Source organism: Xyrauchen texanus, chromosome 39, assembly GCF_025860055.1.
Source record: "Xyrauchen texanus isolate HMW12.3.18 chromosome 39, RBS_HiC_50CHRs, whole genome shotgun sequence".
In the NCBI taxonomy this organism is placed as follows: Eukaryota; Metazoa; Chordata; class Actinopteri; order Cypriniformes; family Catostomidae; genus Xyrauchen; species Xyrauchen texanus.
In genome coordinates this window covers 2,807,793-2,834,153 of record NC_068314.1, presented here as the reverse complement: position 1 = coordinate 2,834,153, position 26,361 = coordinate 2,807,793, and the positions used below count along the sequence as shown (strand labels likewise).

Genomic DNA, 26,361 nt, shown 5'->3' with positions numbered 1-26,361 from the left:
CTCAGAAAGGTCTAAAGGGATGCTACCGACCACTTACTCGAGCTTTAATGAGGAGGTTTGTGTCTGCTATAAGCCTCCACTGAGAATCACATGTCATCTTTGCTCTGGTGGGCAGAAGTGTTTTCGAAATGTGGCCCTCCCTTGCAGTGACTGCACTGATCTGAGCTCTCTCAGCACTGAGACACAAACAACATCATTCACACATGCAGATCTTTTCCAACCTCACAGCCATACTCAAGCAAATGCAGACAGGATGCAGTGCAAATGTGTGTGTGGTCCTCAAACTTGCATACAGTTAGCTGAACCAGCCTGATAAACAGCAGTTTTTAGCAAGATTTGAGCTAAAGCAGCACAACTGTATGAGACCATTGTTTTCCGATTTAGTGCTGATTTGAAATATGTTCTTTGATCGTAATCTCGACCAACCGTTTTGGAGATTTCTGTCTTTCCCCATTCAAGTAGATAGGAGCTGTACTTGTATTCAGCTTGTATCCATAAAAAATAGCTGCCCGGGTGTAGGGTTGTCAACTGTGGCAAAGTACTGTATGTAATGAAATTGGTCTCCCATTCACCACTTTACAAGTTTACCAGCTATCATTAACTTCTGCATTTGAAACCCAAATATGTAAAAAGGGTCCATCATTATTACTGTAATATTTCAGTAACACTTTACTGAAATTAGTTTCCATTTGCTAACGTTAGTTAACAACATATGAACTAACAATGACCAATATTTAAGCATTTATTAATGTTAGCTAATGTAAATTTCAACATATACTAATACATTTTTAAAATCAAAAGTTGTATTTGTTAGCATTAGTTAATGCACTATGAACTAAGATGAACAATTGTATTTTTATTAACTAAAATGAACTAAGATTAATAAATGCTGTAAAAAATATATTATTAATTGTTTGTTCATGATTCTTAATGCATTGATGAATGTTAACAAATGGGACCTTATTGTAAAGCATTACCAACATTTCAAATACATGAATTTGGAATCTACTAGAAACCGTATAAGAAGCTTTCAGACTTGACCAGGGGTGTAGATTCCAGGGGGGTAATAATCAAAACAAGGAAGTACAACCCCCCCAAACACACACACAATATTCACATTGCAACCCCCTCAAAGTTCAAGCCAAATCTACGCCCTTGGACTTGAGTTATATAATGCTTAAACTTGCCTAAGTTGGTTAGCCCATCTCTGTCTTCCGTCCTGGCCAAGCTGGTTAGTCCGGTCCGGTTTGAAGGTTTTTGAGGGATTTGGGGCACTTATCAGCTAGTCAGTCTAGGACACAGTTGGCTGACCTGTTCCATCAGCTAAACACTAGCAGTGACGGGCAGTAGCGTATTTGTTTAACTACTTTTAGAGTAGCGAGACGTTAGCTTCGCTAGTTTTAAAATCAAGTAGCTTTTCAGTAGCGAAATTATATTTTTGTCTAGGTAGCGGCGTAGCGTTGACAAAAGCAACACCGCTACATAAGGGTGTACATTTGGCTTGAATATTGACATGATTCCATTGACCATGGTTTAAATAATGGGGGTCGTGTGTTCTTTTTTTATTATTGGGGCGGTTACCTCCCCCCATCGCCCCCAGAATCTACACCCACGCCGCTACATCATGCCTTGTACCATCATACCTGGTGTTTACTATCGCCAGTTTTGAATCAGAACTAAAGAATCAGTTCACAATTCAATCTGAATGACTCTGCGCTGCTGAATCTTTTGGTGCATGCTCTCACTTGTCACAAGCTCATGGAATGTATGGCAAATAAATATAACACTGGTTGCAGTGGATCTACAATCAATCAATGGAAAAAAAAACTGCAAATATGTACTATCGTTTGCCAGTGATGAAGAAAGTCTTTATCAAGTTCAATACGTGTGCAGCTTGTGAACAACTTCTGCAGGTAAAGACATTTTCCAACCAAAAGAGCATCAAAACACGTATTAGCCCACATGAAATACTTAAAAAAGTACCATGACATTACCATGTTTTTTGATCATGTACCATTCCTTGAAGCACCATGCAACTACAGAATGGTACATAAATAGTTGATATTAAACTATCATGGTATTACCATCTGATACCATCAGAAATCACTGATGGTTATTGCCCAGATGTGCTCTCTCTCTCTCTCTCTCTCTCTCTCTCTCTCTCTCTCTCACACACACACACACACACACACACACACACACACAACCTTGTTTTATGTAATTGTGGGGACTCTCCATATACTTAACATGTGTTTTATAGATTTTATACAGATCTAACAATCATTTCTTTCCCCTCACAGAACCTTTTTTTGGATTTTTACATTTTCAAAAAAACATAGTTTGGTATGTTTAATAAGCCTTTTCCCTCGTGGGGACCACTGGCTGTGTCCTACAAGGTAGATTTCTCAGGTTTCTCTATCCTTGTGGGGACATTTGGTCCCCACAATATAGCATAAACATGTACAAGCACACACACACACACACACACATGTTGTGTTTCCATGTTTTATGGGGACTTTCCATAGACATAATGGTTTTTATACTGTACAAACTTTATATTCTATCCCCTAAACCTAACCCTACCCCTAAACCTAACCCTCACAGAAAACATTCTGCATTTTTACATTTTCAAAAAACATAATTTAGTATGATTTATAAGCTGTTTTCCTCATGGGGACCGACAAAATGTCCCCACAAGGTCAAAAATTTCGGGTTTTACTATCCTTATGGGGACATTTGGTCCCCACAAAGTGATAAATACACGCTCACACATACACACACACACACACACACACACACAATGAATTTGGCCTCTTATCAAATGCTTCCAGTACATACAGAAATACAACAGAATTACAGGATAAGATGAATAGTATACTGTATGTATGCAGAGTTTTTCTACAGAAATGTGCAAATGAAATTATGTTTAAATGAGTTTTAGAGGTACAGTACTGTGCAAAAGTCTGTGCACATAAGATGTTTCACAAAAACATACATACGCATTGCACCTACTGTATTCTTGTATACTGTGTTGCACTAAACTGTAATACTGTACCATGGCTTTTAGGTGCTTTGTCGGTATGCTGCTCAGTTAACATGTAGCTTAAATGATGCAAGCTACATTTGGCGTGTAGCTTGTGTAACCTGCTACTTTTTCTGAAGTGTAGCTTTCAGCTTATCTTATTACCTTGTTTTTCTAGTTGGTAGCTTAGCTAGCTACATTTTTTGAGTGGGTTGCCCAACACTGAACGCTAGCATGGCTAGGCCAGGAGACCAGCTTAAACAATTTAAGCCAGCAAACTATCTTTAAATGAGACAGATTTAAAGCTGATCATGTAAACCTTTTCTAGGTTTAAAATTTCTCCTATCCCAGCTTAATATACAGAGAAAACAACAAGTAAGCCATTCACAGGTTCATTTTCTCAAAAACTGTAAGCAATGTCTTTCTGTGGCGCTATAGAAATTGCTCTGTTTGTTTCGAGCGACCCGCTGAGACCCGCCCCAACAACATCACTCAACCAATGGCGTGAGATAGGAGGCTCCTGAAAGCTGAGGTAACATGTTCATTTGGCAATTCCGTTTGGTGGCACTAGTGGCACAGAAATGACATATTTTAAGATGTTTTTCTCACCAGCAGGGAGAGTCTTTTACAGTGCAGATAATTTCCCAGATCGCCTGTAAAGCGACAGCGACACAAAGACGGCGTTGTCTGGACATTGGCCTATAAGCATCATTTCCCCCTAGAAGATTCTATATTTGGAATAATAAGGATATTTTATACAAACACAAATCTCTGTTTTTTAATATATGGTTTGATAATAACATTGTTTTAGTTAGTCGGTTAATGAACAGTGATGGAGGTTTGTTATCATTCACAGATTTGCTTAACATGTTTAAAATCCCAAATAGACCAAAAGAATTTGCAATTGTGATGGACACTATAGCCAAAAAGGTATTATTTCTTCTCAAGAATAAATGTTGTGAAAACCCTAACCTTGATTATATAAAAAATAAAACTTTTATTGGAAATGTTAACATCTTAATGGACAAAGTTTCAAATAATTGCATTAGAAATGTAATAAATAATGTTACATATCCCCGAGCTAGATTTCTTTTGGTCATCAATATTTGGAGATTTAAATTGGCGTAAGGCTTGGAGAACAGTTGACAAAATAAGTTTCATATAAAATAATGCATATTTATCCTGTGAAACAAGTATTGGAACATTTCAAACTGAATATTAATTATGCGTGTGAATTCTGTAATAATGATAAAGAAACCATTTTTAATTTATTCTTTTATTGTGTTTACACAAAGATGTTTTGGATTGATGTTGAAAATTTAATTAAAAGGAAACTCAATATAGATATAAAACGGGGTGGGTCTGATATAATGATATATGTACATGACTGTGGGATAGAAAAGGATAAAGCGTATATAATTCAATGGCTAGTTTTATTGGGGAAGTTTCATATACATAAAATGAAGTGGTCTGGTGATAAACCATTATTTTTTTTATTTATTTTTTTTATAAATGATTTTAAACAATACTGTAATATTTTGTATAAGTGTAAAAATAAAAAAGCTTCCAGGGCTTGTAATATTTTTAGCAAATTCAAAATTGATAGATAAATGACATCTTATCCCTTTGTTTATTTGTTTTGTTTTATAATACTCTGACATTTAATTTTTCTGTATCTTATTATTTGAATAACTGAATCCTTTGTACCTGAGATGGAAATCATACAATTTTGATTGTGTGGAATTTTCTCTTGATGTTATGTATGTTAATATGCAGTTTAAATAATATTTGAAGAAAAAAAAAAGGAAAGTAAGACGCGTTGTCTCGTGATGCGTATTGCTTTTCTCAGCGCTGCTCAAGGTGGACCAATCACAGTCTTTGATTACCGAATAAGGATTTTTGAAGAATATTTTTTTAAAGATTACAGTTGAGGATTTCCATTTTTATCTACTGTACCCATCAATAAAATTTAAATATACAGAAAGATTATATTATCTAGAGTAAAAATGGATCCAATAAACAAAAAAACCCAAACTGAAGCAGAAGTTGCGTCATCAGAAGCTCCCTGACGTCATCGCAGAATTTACTGTTGCTGTATGTCAGCTGTGAACTGCATCACAATAATCACATTAATCGGATATTATGATGGATGAAAACACAAAACAATCACTGCAGCTCTGATTTAAACACAAATATGGCGGATATGGCTGAGGCAGACGGTAAGATGAATCAAACATCAGCGTCTTTGTGCGATAATGATGCACCTGCAATGCAGTACCACATACTTATTATAGATTCCTTTGAATACATTTAATATCTTTGATGTCTTACGTATGTTTTTATTGTGTTGTCTGTCAGGTAGAAATATAAATGCATGCGTAACATTTGAGACGTTATTTCTGTCAGGCCTTCGTGAGTTTGTTGTGTCCTTGTGTTGTGTTTTCTTACATTGACGCGTTTTCCTTCATGATAAATAAAACTTGGTTAAGTATTAACAACCCATGTGCACTGAGTTAAAAGTCTGCTACAATTTTTGACAGTTAAAGCTAAAACACGTAATAAATGTTAATACCGTGGTATTTTTAGTCATGTAGCTTGTAAATACTATGTTACTAGATGAATATGCTAATCATTCCATAGTTCCACCACAGTACTGTAATATAAAGGGATGCTTTTCCGCAGTTTTGTGTTATTGTAATACTGCAATATTCACTGTGTACAATATTCACAGTGTTGGGTGTAATGTATTACTAAGTAATGTATTTTTTTATTTAACAGGGATAATACACTAAGACAACCAATGCCGTGTACATTGGGCAGATAGCATAAAGCTAATTTGCGTCCCTCATCCCTGGTTAGGCTTTTACATAAAATCAAAACAAAAACACAACCATCACAAGAAACAAAACAAATACAAATACACTGTCACACAATACTGTTTTTATAAATGAGAACTTAAAAAAATTATCAAAACTTAAATCAGACTTTTGAACAATTTGAAAATGATGTTATTTTATTTGTTTCTGATCCATTACTTTTAAAGTTGGTTTGTATAATGACATTACAGGTTTAACAACTGATTGAGAAGCCTGACCCCAAATGATCACACAATAGGTCATATGTGATAATATCATAGTATGCATCAACATTTGAACAGTTCAAATTTGTCTTAATATTCATAGACATTTTCTTAATATGAGCATCAAATTTAAGCTTAGAGTCTACAATTACACCTAAATATTTAAATTCACTCACTTTCTTGTTTCCTTTTGGTCAATTTTGATTTTAAATCCATCCAGCAATTTGTTCTTTAGTGAAAAACCCATTGAAACTGTTTTGTTGTAATTTAAGTTTAAATAGTCATCCTGCTGCCACTGGGATACATTGACCAGTTGCTTGGTTAAAATTTCTGAAGCCAAATGAGAAGTTTCTGCTTCTACATTAATAATTGTGTCATCTGCATACAACCGACCTTCTGGCAAATTTCAGGTAAATCATTTATATATAAACAAAAAAGCAAAGGACCCAATATTGAGCCTTGCAGTACACTTTAACACATTGCTGTCTACAAACCAGATATGATTTAAACCAGTTTAGAGCTTGTTGAGAAAAGTTAATTTGTTTCAATTTGTTTGAGTAATTCATGATTGACAGTATCAAAAGCCAATTACTGTAATTAAATTACTTTTCATTGAAAAGTAAAGTAAGGGATTACTCTCAATTGCTTAGTAATTTAATTAGTTACTTCTGATGTAATTGTGTTAAATACTGTATAGACACAAGAACAATTCTATATAAAACAATAGTGAATTTTAAATCGAGATTTAACATCTAATGTTAATATATATATATATATATATATTTACATTTAATGCTGCCCCCTTAAATTCTTTGGCCAATTCATGAATAATTTATTTATTTATCCCCTTTTCTCCCCAATTTGGAATGCTCAATTCCCACTACTTAGTAGAACCTCATAGTGGCGCGGTTACTCGCCTCATTTTGGGTGGCAGAGGACAAGTCTCAGTTGCCTCCTCTTCAATCCGCGCATCTGATCACGTAACTCGGTGTGCATGACACTACGGAGACTCCCAGCATGTGGAGACGCATGCTACTCTCCACAATACACACATAACTCACCACACGCCCCATTGAGAGCGAGAACCAATAATCACAACCACGAGGAGGTTACCCCATGTGACTCTACCCTCCCTAGCAACCGGGCCAATTTGTTTGCTTAGGAGACCTGGCTGGAGTCACTCAGCACACCCTGTATTCAAACTTGCCAGCATCAATGCTCACTGAGCTAACCAGGCCCCGTTTCATGTCTATCCTTTTCATCTGGTCGAGATTGATCAGGGTTTTAGAAATTAGTAATAAGTAGATAGAGTAATTAGTACAGTAATGTAGCTAGTAATTAATAACTTTTTTTAGATGACTTACCCAACACTGACTATCAGTCATCTAAATGAAATGCGATCTGTAGCAAAGACTGTTTAGCCCGAGACGGACCACTTGCATTAAAATGAACGGGAGAAAATGGAACGTACAATATGGTGGATGTAGAAAAGGAAGTCTCGCCTTACATGTAGAAGAGTCACCTTTTAGATACAGACATCGCCCGTCAGCTGGAGAACGCTCATATGAATCAGCCAAACCAGCCTGAAAACTAGCATTTTTTTGTGTGATCTGAGGTAAAGAAGCACAATTTAAGATACCTTCGTTTTAAGATGTTACTGATAATTTGTTTGTTATCTCGACCAACCGTTTTGTGTTTTGGTTTCTGTTCGGTTTTCCTTTTCCCCCATTCAAGTAGATAGGAGCCGCACTTTTATGCCGCTTGAGCATTCCAAAGATGGCCACCAAGTGTGTCTGTACAGTAGGCAAGTATAAACGGTGCTGATCGATGCATGAATTGGAGCAGATAGAAAAATCAAACTTTTGACAGATTCTTGTGGTTTGTTGTCTGCAGGTATCAGCAATGCCACTCCCACAGAGGAGATAAACGGCGCTGGAAACCTGATGGACTTTCTAGATGAGCCGTTCCCGGATGTCGGCACTTATGAGGACTTTCACACCATTGACTGGCTGAGAGAGAAATCCAGAGACACAGACAGACACAGAAAGGTAAAACACACGCACTGCCGACAGACTGTACTAATCTGAGAACTCTCCGGTTGAGTGTGATTTAATTATTAGTGTAACTATGTGAATGTGCCGTTTGAGGATTCAGGTATCTGATTTTTTTTTTGTAGATCACCAGTAAGAGTAAAGGGTCCATCTGGGAGTTTATAAAGAGTTTACTAGATGCCTGGTCAGGATGGCTGGTGATGCTTCTGATTGGTCTGTTGTCAGGTACAGAGACACACCCACACATGACATCACAGCACTATATGCTGACATCATAGTTCTGATTTGATCTGATATCCCTAATGGACCTTGTAACACTGCTGGTCTCTTGCAGGCACGTTGGCTGGTGTGATCGATCTGGCTGTCGATTGGATGACGGATCTGAAGGAGGGTGTGTGTCTGTCTGCGTTCTGGTACAGTCATGAGCAGTGCTGCTGGACGTCCAATGAGACGACCTTCGCTGATCGAGACAAATGTCCACAGTGGCAGAAATGGGCCGAGCTCATGACAGGATATACAGAGGTATGTTACACAACTAAAAGATGAACATTTGAATATTGTGAAGTGCAAACTAAGCCTAGTTGTGTGATACAGGATCCTTTACACAGCAGGAAATGTCTTTTTTCCAGTATAAATAAGTGCTGTAAACATCCGTGAAACAAGATACGTTTTCTGAGAAACAAAATTGTGTCAAATATTAAAATGATTGGCCCTATTTTAAGAGTTCTAGCGCTAAACACAGTGCTATGCTTTGAGTCATATGTGCAAAGTCAGTGGGCATGGCCATGAAGTTTTGGTATTTTCGTGCAAGCGTGTGCTAAGTCTAGGTGAAATTGCTCGCACAAAGCGCTAATTGGCCAGATCAAGTGTAATTGAATTCTGAGGTTCTTCTCCGGTTATTGCAGCATCTGGGTCCTATTATACAGTCCATTACCTCAAGCACCAGCGATATAAACAAAGACAGCACATTCATAAGAAGTTGGTAGTGTGAATGTACTGAATGCCATGAAATATGGACTTGCGTTCTTTTGTGCATTAACTGCGTCCTTGTTGAATGTGAGACATATTTCCATTACAGTGAAATGCTCCTTTTATACACATGGAAAATACGTTCTCATCAGGATTTTGATGTAGATAGAGAATGCAAGTATTATTAATCATTTTCATCTTCTGACACACAAATCATGGTTAGTGTTAAAGGGATAGTTCACCCAAAAATGGCAATTCTTTCATTATTAACCCTCATGATATCCCAGATGTGTATGACTTTCTTTCTTCAGCAGAACACATTTGAAGAAAAATAGAAAACTATCTCCGCTAAGTAGGTCCTTAAAATGCATGCGAATGGAGATTTGTCTTTTGACAGTCAGCATAAACGTCATCCATGCAGGTCCAGCTGTTAAATTAATGTCTTCTAAAGTGACACGATCACTTTTGGTGTGAAAAATATCATTATGCAAGTACTTTTTTAACTCTAAATCATGCTTCCAATCAGCAGCAGTATGTGCGTGTGATGTAATCGCATTGGTACGTTCATGCTACGTTCAACTGACGCACGTGCAACACAGCCGGAAGAGCAGCGCTGTTTACAACTGAGTGGGATGAACGCTGTACAGAAGCTTGGTTGGTTTAGAACACGAGATTATGTCTTTATCTGTGGCAATGCGAACATGTCACATTAGAGACCACATGGACTCAGCACCGCAAATGCTGCTCACCGGATGCGATGGTTTATAGATAAACAGTACTTAAATATTGATATTTCTTTACACCAAAAGCAATCATGTCGCTTAAGAAGACATTAATTTAACCGCTGGAGTCGTATGAATGACATTTATTCTGACTGTCTGTGATTATCAAAGCTTCAAAAGTTGAAGAAAGTCATACACACCTGGGATATCATGAGGGGGAGCAAATAATGAATTATATATTTATTTTTAACTATCCCTTTAGCAGTGATCGTATCGTCACATACTTCCCTTCAACCAGTCGATTTTTTATATATATATATATATATAAAAACACTTCATTAACATACAATACACCCACAGGTGCGAAAAGAAACATACTCCTACTTGCGAAAATTATGCTTAGAATTAGCGCTCTCACAAAAATTGGATAAGACATAGCGCTGCACATTGCGCACTCACATAAATAGAGGCCCGATATCAGAGAATATATCTTGATTTAAAGGAATATTCCGGGTAAGAAAAACAAAACTTAATTCATGATGTATACTGAAAACTAAAGTCTAATTATCAATTAACTACAATTTAGCTTCTCACGTAAATCTTGTTTTAAAGAGGTTTTATATGAGATATTTTTAACCCTAAAAAACAGGACTGAGAAATAGATTTTTTTTCGCTGTATTTCTCAAACAATGTTTTGCTCATATCTGTGTCATTCTTTCATCAGGGTGCAGGGGCATATGTGCTAAACTACTTCCTGTATGTGCTGTGGGCCCTGCTTTTCTCTTTCCTGGCCGTGTCTCTGGTGCGAGTGTTCGCTCCGTATGCCTGTGGATCAGGAATACCGGAGGTAAAGATCTCATTCAACCAGGAAACAAATAAACCACAGGATCCTGCTAGTTGAACTGTGAATGTGTCTACTGTTGGAGTATAAACACACTTGACTAAAATAAACGTTTTGATTCAAATATTTGTATGCCAGATGAACTGAACTGAGTTTGTGTGTTTTCCAGATTAAGACAATCTTGAGTGGCTTCATCATTCGGGGTTATCTGGGGAAGTGGACTCTGCTGATAAAGACGGTCACTCTGGTGCTGGCCGTGTCGTCTGGTCTAAGTCTGGGGAAGGAAGGACCTCTTGTCCATGTCGCCTGTTGTTGTGGCAACCTGTTCTGCAGCCTCTTCTCCAAATACAGTAAGAATGAGGGCAAACGCAGAGAGGTGTGTAAGATCTACTACAGTAAAAGCTTTTGTTATCTGCTGGAATATTTTTGCTCATCCGTTCATTTGATTTTGTTTCAGGTTTTGTCAGCAGCTGCGGCTGCAGGTGTGTCTGTTGCATTTGGAGCTCCAATTGGAGGAGTTCTCTTCAGCCTGGAGGAGGTACACACACACACACACACACACATGTTGGTGCGGCTATCCTTATGAGGACTCATAATAATTATTTTTATACTGTACGAGTAATATATTATCCCATACTATCCCATAAACCTAACCCTCACAAAAATCTTTCTGCCTTTTCAATAAAATATTGTTTAGTATGTTTTTTGTTTTGAGTTGAATTATGGGGACACTAGAAATGTCCTCATAAACCACATTTATAACATAATACCCTTCACACACACACACACACACACTCATACATATATAAACGCAAACACTCACTCACTCACACACACAGAGACACATACACAGACACACACACACACACACATACTCGCACTCACTCACACACACAGACACACTCATACATACATAAACAAACACACTCACATACACACACACACACACACACACACACACACACACACACACACACACACACACACACACACACACACACACACACACAAAGATCCCCCATTTAGCCTTAACAGACTGTAGGGGCAAGTGCTGTTAGCGAGCACCTATGAAGGCCGGAACGGTACACAAGGGGGTGGGTGGCCAGCACCAAGCCTGACCGCCTTTGTCTCCCCAGTGGCAATGTTTACACGCCGCACCAGGTACTCATTTTAGGCTGAGTCGACCTAGGGGAGGCCCGGGACCGGTTTAGATAATCGTCACTGGTGTTGGCCATGAGCGGGAATCGAACTCAGGTCGCCAGGTTCGTAGCGCGCTAACCGCTACACTACCGCTCCCCCTATATGCTCGCTCACTCACTCACTCACTCACTCACTCACAAAACTTCCATTGATGGAGGATCTTTTGCTGAGAGCAGAATATCATAGAGATTTGCAGGTGGAAGAAATACCTAGCAACTACCCAGAACACCATAACAACAACCTGGGTAATTCTCACGAAATACTGATTTCTTTCAGATCACACACACAATTTTTGGAAAGTTAACAGCATAATCAGTTTTTCCAAATTATTTACAACTTTTCCGGAGCATGTCCAGAGCAATTCTCATTACCATTACTATTCAAATTGCAGGGTTCCCATGTGTCTTGGAAAACCTGGAAAGCATGGAATTTTGCAATGCAGTTTCCAGTCATGGAAAATTTGAAAATGTCCTGGGAAAAAAGTTTTTTGTCCTGGAAAATATTTTAGAAAAAAGGAACAATTTGACTGTGTTGCTAACAAGTTTTTTGTTACATGTACAAACACACGTAACGAATATACACAAATTTGTATCCTTTTGTCACTGCTGGCAGCTGCGCATCGTGAAACAACATCAACGGTAAACTGTCATGAACGAATCCCTGTCACAAGCTCATCTGCTGTCATCTCTGCTTTGCTCCAACTAAATAGTTTAAGTATTGATATATTACAGTGCAAAATAAGATTTTTTTTTCTCGATCCGACATGCTGTTGTGTTAACCACAAAAACATTTGAGTTACAAACTTTAGACAACGGTCAGACCACTGATTTGGGAAGAGCAGTAAGGATTGACACCTGTGGGAAATAACCTCTAACAGCTGTTTTGTGTTGCAATGAGAGCTAGAGGGGGTTTAAAAGGCAGGCCAGTCCACCTGAAAAAGAAAAGAGAACCACGCAGATTGCCGTTGTGTGTGTGTGTGTTGACTGTCATGCTGAAAAGCATTAACTATGGTTGTGTTCCGCTGAAAAGCAACTTAAAGGAACTCACATAGACTGTTGAACCGGCTCCCGCTTCTGTTGAACCGGCTCCTGCTTCTGCCGAATCCTGGGGATGGCCCACCAACCAGTGGGCGGTCAGCCTTTTGCTGCTGTTGACCAGGGAGGCTCAACTCCTGGCTCAACAGCTTCCGGAAGCCAGATGGGAGTGAGGTTTAAGGCGGTGGGTTTAATAGTAGCTAGCTAGTATGGTAGAGCTGTGCAGTGTGTAAACCTCTCTCTCCTGGCCTTAAGAGACACACTAGCGGCCGAGGCTGGAACCCATGACTTTCATAGCTACCTTGCTGGCACGTTCGACTCCCATACTGGGGATCGTTTGAATCCCACTCAGGGCGGGTCAAGTAGGACCTGTGACAATCAGATTTGGCATTTAATAATTGTTATAATTGATAAGTTATGGCGATGATAAGTGTGTTGCGGTAATATGTGACCTAACTCAAATCTAATATTATACGAAATTGCACACTTAACAATTTATCAAAAATAGTTGCTTCATCTTACAGAGGTATTTAAATGTATAATATTTATATAATATGAAATAGGATTTATTTTATTTATTACATTTATTTATTGCTAATTTAGTCAGTAAAATCCATTGTCTTAAAAATGTGTGGTAGTAAACATGCATAGTGTTAGAAACAGGTCATACTGTATAGACACAACCCGGTTATGAAATTAACTTTTGTGGTGGTGTGTTGAGGAGGAGGCCAGGGCCGGGCCGCGAGGACACACACCCTGCCCTGAATCAGGCTAATCAACCGAGAGGGGGATAAAGACTAGCCGGAGGTGCCAGTTCAAGAGAGAGAGATAGAGATGTTAATTTAAGTAATTAAAATTTTATTGACTGTTCTGCCGGTTCCCGCTTCCTCCTGGCCCATCCTTTACCTGCAACATTGGTGCCGAAACCCAGGAAAAGGAGGAAGTGGGAGATGGCGAATCCAACTCAAACTGTAAGTTTTTATTTCTTTTAAACTCAATATTTCTGCTTTTCAGTGGTCGCACTCAGAAATCAGCTTTTCAGCGGACATAAAACAATAGTCTTGGTCCAGCTCGTGTCTCATCACTCTCTGTCGGGACTGCCGTCTCGCTCTTAAAGCCCGTCTCCACTCTCACTGCAATGGCAAACAGCTGTTAGAGACAATCATTGCTAGGTGATGATCATCACCATTCTCCTCTCCTGATCTCGCTCTCCATTCACAAACCGTCTTTTAACCACACCCCCACCACCACTGGTGGATTCACAGTGGCAGGTGAATGCCCAATTTTACCAGCCACTATGATTTTGAAGGCGGAAGACCGTTGAATTCAGAAGTTTACACACACTTTAGCCAAATACATTTAAACTCAGTTTTTCACAATTCCTTATATTTATTCATAGAGAACATTCCCTGTCTTAGGTCAGTTCGGATCACTATTTTAAGAATGTGAAATGTGAGAATAATAGTAGAGAGAATTATTTATTTCAGCTTTTATTTCTTTCATCACATTCCCAGTGGGTCAGAAGTTTACATACACTTTTAGTATTTGGTAGCATTGTCTTTAAATTGTTTAACTTGGGTCAAACGTTTTGGATATCTCACAATAAGTTGCTGGAATTGTAAATGCTACAAAACTTTAAAGAATGGACCCATCTCAGTGTGTGCATAATAAATGTATTACAAGTACAAATGTATTCTGTGGAATACAAGCTTTTGAATGGTCAATTTAGCCATCTCATATTTCTAAATATAGACTTGCTTATAAATGTATAATTCAATAAATAATGTCATATCTGTTTCTGCAGGTCAGTTATTATTTCCCTCTGAAGACGTTGTGGCGGTCTTTTTTCGCAGCGCTGGTGGCAGCGTTCACTCTCCGCTCCATCAACCCATTTGGCAACAATCGTTTGGTTTTATTTTACGTTGAGTACCACACGCCCTGGTACATGGCCGAGCTGGTGCCATTCATTCTGCTGGGCGTGTTCGGCGGTCTCTGGGGGACCCTTTTTATTCGCTGCAACATCGCGTGGTGTCGCCGCCGTAAGACCACGCTGCTTGGGAAGTATCCGGTGCTGGAGGTGATCTTGGTGACTGGAATCACGGCTGTCCTGGCGTTCCCGAATCCATACACGCGCCGCAGCACCAGTGAACTGATCTCAGAGCTGTTTAACGACTGTGGAGCGCTGGAGTCGTCACAACTTTGCGATTACATCAACAACCCAAACATGACGCGACCGGTGGACGATATTCCAGACAGACCCGCGGGGCCGGGTGTCTACAGCGCACTCTGGCAGCTCACATTGGCACTGATCTTCAAGATAGTCATCACTATCTTTACATTCGGCATGAAGGTGAGGGCGATTGTTCCCTGGGGATTGACAATAATTAGGGATGCACTAATATTAAAAAATGTTTACCGAATCCATTTTAGCAAAACACTATATCCCGATACTCAATATTTTGCCACTTACCTTTATTCTCAGAAATTATGCTTTAAAAATGTAGAGGTACAAAAGCATTGCACATTGATTGGATCTAGTACCAATGGCAGGCAAACATTTTAAAGATAGCCACACACAATGAAAGATAAATAGAAGATAAAAAGACTAAAAACAATCGAAATATCATAGCATATTTGTAGATGTATTTTATATGATAAAACATGACAAATTCATATTATGCTTATGTTGGGCAATTCCACAGAAATGTCAACCACTTCATGGGAAAATAAAAAGGTAAAACCAAAGGAACAAAATGCCCTTTTATACTCTGTCACATTGTAATGGATAATGGATATTGCCGTCCAGACCGCTAGAGGGCGCCGCTTGTTCACACAGCACTGACTGAAGCACTGAAATACATGCTATATTTTAAAACGCAGCCTTTTAAAGTGTAATTATCATGCCAGGCCATATTGTGATTTTAATCTTAATCAGTCGTGCAGCCTTAATGGATACCATACCAATGCCTCAGAAGTCAAAGTGTGTCACAGCGGTTTGGATGATTTTCCCTCATCATATATTTGTAAGTGTCACTTTCACAACTGTCACGTCTGGAACGCCAGTTTGTCCTTATTAATGTGAGAACGAGAGAATAAAATTAAATATTACATGTTCTTAGGAGTGCAAACCCTTCTACATTTAATTATTTTTGGATTGTGCATTTGAATTCACAGTTTTAATAAAGTGTGATGATAATAAATAAACCGGATTTTCATATTAGCGTTTTCATGCTTATAACAGATATGCAGATGTTTTTAATTTGGTCAATAAATGGCCGGTAAATATCGGCGGCCGATACATAAGTGCATTTCTAACAACAATATCAAGGGATAGTACACCCAATAAATGAAAATATTGTCATTGTTTACTCACCCTTATTTTTCCCATGAAGGCACAAAAGGAGAATTTTCAAAGAATCTTTACATATCTCTTTTTCATGTAGCAACACCGAAAACCCTAATAAGTTAACTTTATTCAACTTAAGTGATCTCGTTCCCTCAGTTGAATTGAGTAATGGTGTCTCCAAATCGTGCGTAATTAATTTAAATTAACTTGGTGATCTTATTGAACGATCTTAACTATTTAATTTAAGGTAAATAGATGCAAGTACACTTAATTTAAATATTGTTGTTTCTACATAATTTTTGTTGTTTAACTCATTTAGATCATATAATTTTACAGCTCAAATATAGAAGATTATAACTGATTCTAGATCAGTCATTAAACTTAATTCTCCACTGAAATGCATAGACACCTGTACTTCAGTTGCACATGCACAAGGAGAACTGAGTTAGTGTTAACAAGGTCCAACATGACCAATGGGGACACAGACGACCCTAATGGTGACATCATATGAAACAACGATTTGCAACAAAACAACATAAATAATACTGCAAAAGAGTTAAACCTCTATGAATTCCTAATAACTATTGAAATGTCCCCATTAATACCCTTTGACTGAGGAAACAATATTAAATAATTCAAGCACAAGGGATTATGGGTATTGCCCATAGCCTCAATTTTGCACAATTGTAGAGTTGTTAACACTAAAAATCTTACGTCTATAGATTTTTGAGACAAATAAGTTCAATGAACATAGATATTTGAGTTATGAGCCCAGAACTTGAAATTTCAAGTAAAGATGAATTAAGTCAACTTAAGTGCAGAGGACGAAGATCACAATAAAAGTATCATAAAGTAGACACATTTTAAGCTGTAATTTTTCTCTCTGCTGGAACTTTCAAATTAAATATGGTGTCATTAATGTCAATGATTTTCAGTAAAATTAAGAATGTGTTGGTATTTGGTATGTCCCCTTTTGCTTCACATCACAACGTCGTGTCAACTTTTTTTTTTAAGTTTCTAAATCCTAAAACTTTCTGTTGATTTTCAGCTATAAATTATAATTTGGTTTTCAGATTGTCATTTTCTCAGTCTTTCAGACCCTACTGGATATTCAAATGATCAATTTAATAATTCCAATGCCAAATTTCTTAATTTTTGTTTTCTTTGGTCATTGTAAAAATTAAAATAATTATATGGGACCCTGAATGATATTGCTCATATTGCAACATGAACTTTGTCATGTGATTTGTTTTATTTGTTTTCAGATCCCCTCAGGGTTGTTCATCCCCAGTATGGCGGTGGGTGCTATTGCCGGGCGTATCGTAGGCATCGCAGTGGAGCAGATGGCATATCATCACCACGACTGGATCATTTTTAAGAACTGGTGTCGTCCGGGTGCAGACTGCGTCACGCCGGGCCTGTACGCGATGGTCGGTGCCGCTGCATGTTTAGGTAAGACATTGCTGGCCATGCGGTTTGAAATTGTAATTCAAAGAAAGGGCTACATTTTGAAGCTGCTGTGTACTTCTTAAAGGGTCATTCTGTGTCAGCTCAACAAGAGGTCCCCAGCTCAAAATTTCGTTTTTGATGTTATTTTACTGGTGTAAGAAGACATAAATGTTTATGTAAGCCAAAATATTTTGAAAGCCAGAGTAATACATTCTGTAAAGGGGGTCAAAATGACAACTTTCACCTATGATTTTTGGAGCAAAACTACAAGTCAGAAAACAACATTATAAAGGTGTCAGATAAGGTCGGTCTATTAACAAAATGAGTTGACTTTAGCACCTTGTGTTGCATTCACGGCCATATCACCTTGTAGCTCAAAACCGGTTGCCCACTGAATCTAAGCAGGTTTGAGCCTGGCCAGTACCTGGATGGGAGACCTCCTGGGGGAAAACTTAGGTTGCTGCTGGAAGAGATATTAGGGAGGTCAACAGGGGGTGCTTACCCTGTGGTCTGTGTGGGTTCTAATGCCCCAGTATAATGACAGGGACACTATACTGTAAAAAGGCCCTGTCTTTCGGATGAGATGTTAAACCAAGGTCCTGACTCTCTGTGGTCATTAAAAATCCCAGGAGACTTCTCGAAAAGAGTAGGGGTGTAACCCTGGTGTCCTGAAAAAATTCCCCGCATTGGCCCTTCTCAATCATGGCTTCCTAATAATCCCCATCCATTAATTGGCTGTATCTCTCTCCTCTGCACCAGTAGCTGGTGTGTAGTGAGTGTACTGGTGCAGTATGGCTGCTGTCACATCATCCAGGTGGATGCTGCACACTGCTGGAGGTTGAGGAGAGTCCCGTTCACTGTGTAAAGCGCTTTGAGTGTAGTGTCAAAAAGCACTATATAAATGTAACATTCATTCATTCATTTTACTCCAATGGTTTGAGTCCAAAAATGTTAGATTCTGGTTCAGAACAAACTTTCCATTTGTATCTTAATTTTTAATACCCTGTATGGCGAAATTCCAGAGATATGGGGATCTCAGTGTGGCTCCATCCATAAATTGTGACATTTTACCAATTTTCAATGAGCAAAAAACAAATGTGGCTCACATGCTATGAAGATGTCTTGTCAAACAAAACAACAGTCTGAAGTACAAAAAAGTAGAGGTAGATTATTCCTCATTAAACCTAATTTGGTGAAATATATAAAAACTTTATCTAGTAAATAAAAAGCTTAATTTGATAAATACTTAAATAAAGAGCATCCTAACAGACCCAAGTCTCCATCGTTGCAAAATAATAGTCCCTGTTGTGTTTCAGGCTTGTTTATAGGTAAAAGTTAAATTTGCGTAAATTTAAAGTTAAGCGCAAATTCTGGGATTTTATTTATTTTGGACTCTTGTAGCCGCTATCGGCCGATTAATCGGTTATCTGCATTTTCCACCAATGATCGAAATAAATAAATAAATAACTAAACTTGTCAGCTTGTGACATTTGGAAATGCTGCGAAGCTGCTATATTAAAATCATGTTCGGCCTCGTCTCTTCTTTGTCCAGGTGGTGTAACTCGGATGACGGTCTCTCTGGTGGTCATCATGTTTGAGTTGACCGGCGGTCTCGAATACATCGTTCCACTGATGGCGGCTGCCGTTACCAGTAAATGGGTTGCCGATGCGCTCGGGAAGGAGGGAATTTATGAAGCTCACATTCAGCTCAACGGTTACCCGTATCTGGATCAAGACGAGTTCACGCACCGCACACTAGCCACAGATGTGATGCGACCACGCCGGAACGAGATGCCGTTGTCTGTGCTGACCCAGGACAGCACCACAGTGGAGGATGTGGAGATGCTTATCAAAGATACTGACTACAACGGTTTTCCTGTGGTCGTCTCGCGTGAATCAGAGAGACTTATCGGCTTCGTTCAGAGACGAGATCTTATCCTGGCTATCAGTAAGAGACACACACTCACATTAAAACTAAAATACCAGGGTGTACTCTATGTAACACAATTTTTCTCCTGGGTAGTAAGTGTTATTTCCTAATTGCTTATGCCTTAAAAGTATAGAAAATGTCTATGATTCCCCACAAACTTTGCTTTTGACCAGGACAGGGACATTTTTTAATTTACCTATTTCCAATGAGAAAACAGGCTAATCTGGGTCTTTTCATTCACATAAAGTCAGAAAAAACAACATGAATCCAAATAAACATTTATTTATATTAAAGTAATACAAAAATGACTACAAAAGATTTAGAAGTGAGTAGCTTTTCGAGATTTACGTTTATACTGTAAATCACTTTCACGAATCAGCCCCCAAGTGTAGTGTCCCATCATATTCTTGTTATACTGTCCTTCATAGCGACGTTCAAAGTCCAGTATATCCTGATGGAAGCGCTCGCCTTGCTCCTCTTGAGTACGCTCCCATGTTCTCTATGAATTTATCAAGATGAGCTTCAAGGATATGGACAGTGAGGGACGTCCTACAGCCCATTGTGCCGTAGTTCTTCACCAGAGTCTCAACCAGCTCCACGTAGTTTTCGGCCTTGTGATTGCCAGGAAGCCCCGAACCACTGCGACAAAACTGTTCCAAGCTGCTTTCTCCTTACTAGCGAGCTTCTTGGGGAATTAATTCCACTCCAGGATCTTCTTAATCTGTGGTCCGACGAAGTCACCGGCTTTGACCTTTGCCCCAGAGAGCTTAGGGAAGAAGTCTTGAAGGCTGCCAACTCCTTATCTAGAGCTCTGACAAATTGTTTCATAAGGCCCGATTTGATGTGCAGTGGTGGTATCAGCACCTTCCGGGGGTCCACCAGTTGCTCCCATTGACATTGTTCCTCCCCACAGAAAACTTGGTCTGCTGTGGACAGTCCCGCCTGTGGTAGTGCGCCTTGGTGTCCCTGCTGTCCCAAAGGCGTCCCAAAAAACATTTAAAAATTAAAATTCCGAGCAACAATTGTCCATCTTACATTCCAGAGTTGTTTTGCAGTGCTCGCAGGTGAAATGAGGTGCCCAGGGTTTGTCTTGATCCCCAACAGGCATGCCGAAATATGCCTTGTAGGCCTCACACATCTTAGCAGATGCTTCCACCTAGTACTTTTTTGCTCTTATCTTGATTATTTGGCCACAGACTGTCTGTCGGATGCTTGCAGCCTCTTGATGCAATCTCAGAAAAATGCAGTTATGTATCCACTTAGACAGCTGGAACTAAACTGAACTGGTGGGCTTAAGGCCCCAGTATTTATACTATTTATATGGCTGGAAAGTTCTAGAAAGTTCTAGAACCAAGTTTACTCAGCACTGAATCTATCAGGATTGTTCTGGAAAATAGGTACATTTCCAAATATCACTGTCCTGGTCACAAAAGCAATTTTTGTGGGGAATAATTGCAATTTTCTACACTTTTTAGGCATAAGCAATCAGGAAAAAACACTTACTACACAGGAACCCAAAAAACAAAAACAAAACCAAAAAAATTGGTGTAATCTTATCTGATCTGTCAATAACTACTATAGCTACTTTTTGTTTTATTTTTTACTTCAATCATTATTTGGTTTGGATATGCAGCACACTTATTGTTTAACACTTTATGCATCCTAATTATTCTAATGTTCATACCTCATAAAGGTTTTGTGTCTAAAATCTTTAGCAGCATTATTTGGTTTTGTTTTATTAGATTTCTTAATCCACCGTTTCTGAGAGAAATAAATGAACAAGAAATGGGGCAGAACATTATAGCTAAAAATATATATAGTGTATATTAGCTAAAACATTGGGAAAATCATAAAATGTGAAATTATTTTCAGATTTAATGTATATCTCAATGCACATCTTTACATATATTTTATAAGACAATATCATTTCAACCAAACAGCCACTGCAGCTCATGTAGAATAAAAATGTTCATTGCAAAAACATACAGTAAACTCTACTTTTTAGTAAAATTACAGTACAAAATACAGTAAGATTCTAAATGGTCACTAGTTATAAAATATATTTTAAATAATACACTAAATTAACACAAATATTACATGTAATAATTTTCATTTATATGCACCACTATTATAACAACATTTTCCACACAACATTTAATATATGAAAAAAGCCATGTGGAGACTTCTGTTAACTTTTTAAATGGTGAGACAAACAAATAGTTGATTCATTAATTTAGTCCGATTAAACTGATTCAAGGAACAGAACTGAACTCTAATGTCATTATTACTAATGTATTTACGGCAATAAAACATTTATTTCTTAAAGAATATTCCGGGTTCAGTACAAGTTAATCTGTCGACAGCATTTGTTACATAATGTTGATTACCACAAAAATGAATGTTGTCTTGTTCCTCGTTTTCTTTAATAAAAGCACAAATGTGTGTTCCAGTGACACTCTTACAATGGAAGTCAATGGGGTTTAATCTGTAACATTAAAATACTGTTTCAAAAGTATAGACACATAAACAATATGTGTGTTAACATGATTTTACTGTCATTAAATCACTTACTGACCACATCTGTGGAAAGTTAAAAAACTGGCCTCTTTGACTTCCGTTGTAAGTGACTCACTGTAACCTCCATTTTTGCTTCTTTTAAAAAAAAAGGAGGAATGAGTCGAAATAAATTTTTATGGTGATTAACATTATACCACAAATGCTGATTAAACTTAAAGGGACAGTTCACCCAAAAATGACATCTCTCATCGTTGACACACTCATGCCATCCCAGATTTTTAGAAGAATATTTCTGCTCTGTTGGTCTATACAATACAATTGAATGGTGACCAGAATGTTGAAGCTCCAAAAAGCACATAAAGGCAGCATAAAAGTAATCCAGTGGTTTAATCCATGTCTTCAGAAATGATACGATAGGTGTGGGTGAGAAACAGAACCATATTTAGTCCTATTTTAATCTAAATTTCCACTTTAACTTTCACTTTCAGATGTAAAATTGAAAGTGGAGATTTATAGTAAAAAAGACTTAAATATTGAGTCCTGTTGAATACTGTTTCTCACCCACACCTATCATATCGTTTCTGAAGACATGGATTAAACCACTGGATTACTTTTATACAGCCTTTATGTGCTTTTTGGAGCTGCAACGTTCTGGTCACCATTCACTTGCATTGTATGGACCTACAGAGCTGAAAGTTTCTTCTAAAAATCTTCATTTGTGTTCTGCAGAAGTAAGAAAGTTGTACACATCCGGGATGGCACGAGGGCTAGTAAATGATGAGAGAATCACCTTTTTATGTGAACTATTCCATCAACATGTATTAAACCTGGAATATTCCTTGAATGCTCGCATGTTCGAGGAAATTTGTGAAACTAGTCTAATTACACAATCTTAACTTAATGGCCAAAAAACACATTCAAATATTTAGGTGAATTATTCCTTCATTTTATATCAGCAGCAATAGTATTCCAAATATATTGTGAACATTTTGATATGTTTGTCCAGCCCTAGTATACAATACTATATTATGTTAATGAATGAACTAAATATAACTGCGTCTACTGTAGTGTGAGTATCTCTCTCTCTCTCTCTCTCTCTGTCTGTCGTGTGTGTGTGTGTGTGTGTGTATATGTGTGTATATATGTGTGTGTGTGTGTGTGTGTGTGTATGTGTGTGTGTGTGTGTGTGTGTGTGTGTGTGTGTGTGTGTGTATAGAAAATGCACGTCAGAAACAGGACGGTGTGGTGAGTAATTCAGTAGTTTATTTCACTGAAGATGCGCCGCAGCTTTCTGTATCAAACCCGCAGCCACTGAAACTCAGACGCATCCTGAATCTCAGTCCCTTCACTGTCACTGACCATACGCCCATGGAGACGGTGGTGGACATCTTCCGCAAACTGGGTCTCCGCCAGTGTCTCGTTACACGCAGCGGGTAAGACCCTCAAACATTTTGCCCATAGTTTTTCACAAACTAAGATGAAAAACTCTTGGGGTACAAAAGTTTCCATCTGTCTCCACTGAAGGAGGCGCAGTTCATTTTTCCACCTGGTTTTTATTTTATTCACAATTTATACCTTCTCATAAATAAAGGCCGATTCTCACGAAACCTGTCAAGAAAACGTCCTGGCCCTATTTGACTATAAAATCAATAGAAAAAAATATGAAATTATGTTTTGCATGTATTTTAACAGAAAAGGAAGCCTGTTTTTATGGCCATTTAAAGGTTTACATTGTGACATTATTTACATGACAGTTACTCACATTTAACCTCCCGATTCTTATTACAGCAATGAGAAAAAAGATGGTCAACAGGATGTTCTCATTACCAGAACTTGAAAAAATTATATACAGTATTATTTGAATTGTAAAGTATTTATACACAAGAGTAGTACTTCATTTCATTTTCACAGATTTTATGAAATTGTTTTTTACTGTAATAAAGTAAAAAAGAAAAAAAATGCATTATGGTAATAAGAATCATAATTGAAAGAATGGCAAAAGGAAAACGTCCAGACACTTTATGCTAATGAGAAATGGGGATAAAATGTGGTTAAGCGTCCTGAAAATAATGTCACAAATGGTCCCAAATGTAAGCTTAATTTTCTTTATGCAAATCAATAAAACATTACTTTGAAGAAAATGGCAAAATAATTTAAAACCCCAGAGGTTTCGTGAGAATCAACCATTAATTTAACAAATTTTACTCCATTGTACTCTGATTAAAATGGCATATGACCAAAAGGTCAATGAAAATACCATATTTGTATTTGACAATAATGTGGAACAAAACTGGAGTCAAACTGTATCAGAACATACCAAACATGTTATAATTTTGAAAAAATGTATAAACATTTATTTAAACATGTATCAAAAATATTAATGATTGATCAACATAATTGAAAAAACTGAAATTTCCCAACAGGAAGAATTAACCACTGGAAACTTTGAAAGATCTTCAAAGATTTATTTGAGGCAGTTAATGGCATGTTAACAATATATGCACAAGCAGAACTCCACAGATTTATCCACACTTAAAAGAGAGTTCACACAAAAAATGAAAATTCTCATCATTTACTCACACTCATATCATCCCAGATGTGTATGACTTTCTTTCTTCAGCAGAACACAAATTATGGTTTTTAGAAGAATATTTCAGCTCTGTAGGTCCATACAATGCAAGTGAATGTCCAAAAAGCACATAAAGGCAGCATAAACGTAATCATCTGACTCCAGTGGTTTAATCCATGACTTATGAAGTGATATGATAGGTGTTGGTTGTTTTTTTGGCATTTTGCATACTTCATGCATATCGCCACCTACTGGTTGGGGCAAAGGTGGAGATTTATAGTAAATAATTTTGATGTGTTTATCATCCACACCTATCATATCACTTCAGAAGTCATGGATGAAACCACTGGAGTCAGATGGATTACTTTTATGCTACCTTTGTGTTTTTTGGACCTTCAAAGTTCTGGTCAACGTTCACTTGCATTGTGAAGACCAACAGAGCTGAGATATTATTTTAAATATCTTCATTTGTATTCTGCATACGGGTGAGTAAATGATGAGAGAATTAACATTTTTGGGTGAACTGTCCCACATTAAGCATCACAACAATAAAAAGTGATTGATCGTCTTACCTGTCACTCATATGGTCTCTTCCTGTCTAAAAGTGGAATTGTCTTGACCAAAATAAGCTGCAAAGTGAGCTAGACTTTATGCTGATAATCAAAAGTCTGGTTCCTTGAGGGTTAAATCAGGAAACGTATGATTTAATCTGTTGTTATTTAGCACTAGCATGATCTCTAATCAGTGGTATGGTTATAACTGCTGATAATAGTTGAAATAACCACTATCTCTCTCATCAGACGTTTGCTTGGAATCATTACTAAGAAGGATGTTCTGCGACACATGGCACAAATGATGAATCAAGACCCTGAATCAATCATGTTCAACTAACAGCTGTGTGAAGCACGGTTACCGTCGCCTCAGCAGTTAAACCCGCTCCAGACTGACTCTGTACATTGTGCACCCGTCCTATCATCTGTTACGCACTCATCCTCTAGTTTGGCACAATAATGTGTGTTTATGTGACTGGTGCAACGGAGACTGTCGGTCAATAGTTTGTTTTTTTCAATGTTGATGTTGTTTTTGTTATTTTTTTAATCACGCTGCTCTCGCCATATTTATTTTTTATGTGCACTACTGTAATTTTAAAGATTTAAACAAACTTTAAAAGAATAGTTCACCCCAAAAAAAAAAATATATATATATATATTCATCCTCATTTTCAACTTTATTAAAAAATTCAACACTATGGAAATATTCACCGTTTACGTTCCACAGAAGAAAAAAACTCAAGGTTGAGTAAATAACGGCAAAATTGTCATTTTGGGGTGAATTATCTCTTTAAACATGTGCAATGAAAATAAGAATGCGTCTCTAACTTTGTTTTACTGTGTTTTTTAAGTAAAGGCTGCTGTACAGGGTGTGAAACGCACCATTTCACTGGAACATCAAATTTGCAAGGTCTTTGTGGGGTTATTCAGTAAATTCATTTATTAAACCATGTATTATAATACAAATATATCAAATAGAAAAAAGTTTCAGAATACTAATCAGTTGCAAGTTATGGTGACTTTCATCATTTACACTAGGTTTGTGAGATAATTTCAGTTTTGATAGTATTGATTAATTGAA

General features: G+C 37.7%; 1 protein-coding gene across 1 annotated transcript; it reads left to right on the top strand.

Moving 5' to 3' along the window:
* The first annotated feature begins 5,097 nt into the window (after positions 1–5,097).
* On the top strand, positions 5,098–26,044 carry LOC127632986 (H(+)/Cl(-) exchange transporter 4-like). Its single transcript, XM_052111841.1, has 12 exons — positions 5,098–5,241; positions 7,995–8,149; positions 8,278–8,377; positions 8,487–8,674; positions 10,568–10,690; positions 10,854–11,060; positions 11,142–11,222; positions 14,723–15,268; positions 17,530–17,716; positions 19,266–19,661; positions 23,377–23,593; positions 25,530–26,044. The coding sequence occupies exons 1-12, from the start codon at positions 5,172–5,174 to the stop codon at positions 25,618–25,620; spliced, it is 2,361 nt and encodes a 786-aa protein (XP_051967801.1). The 5' UTR covers positions 5,098–5,171; the 3' UTR covers positions 25,621–26,044.
* Positions 26,045–26,361: the final 317 nt, after the last annotated feature.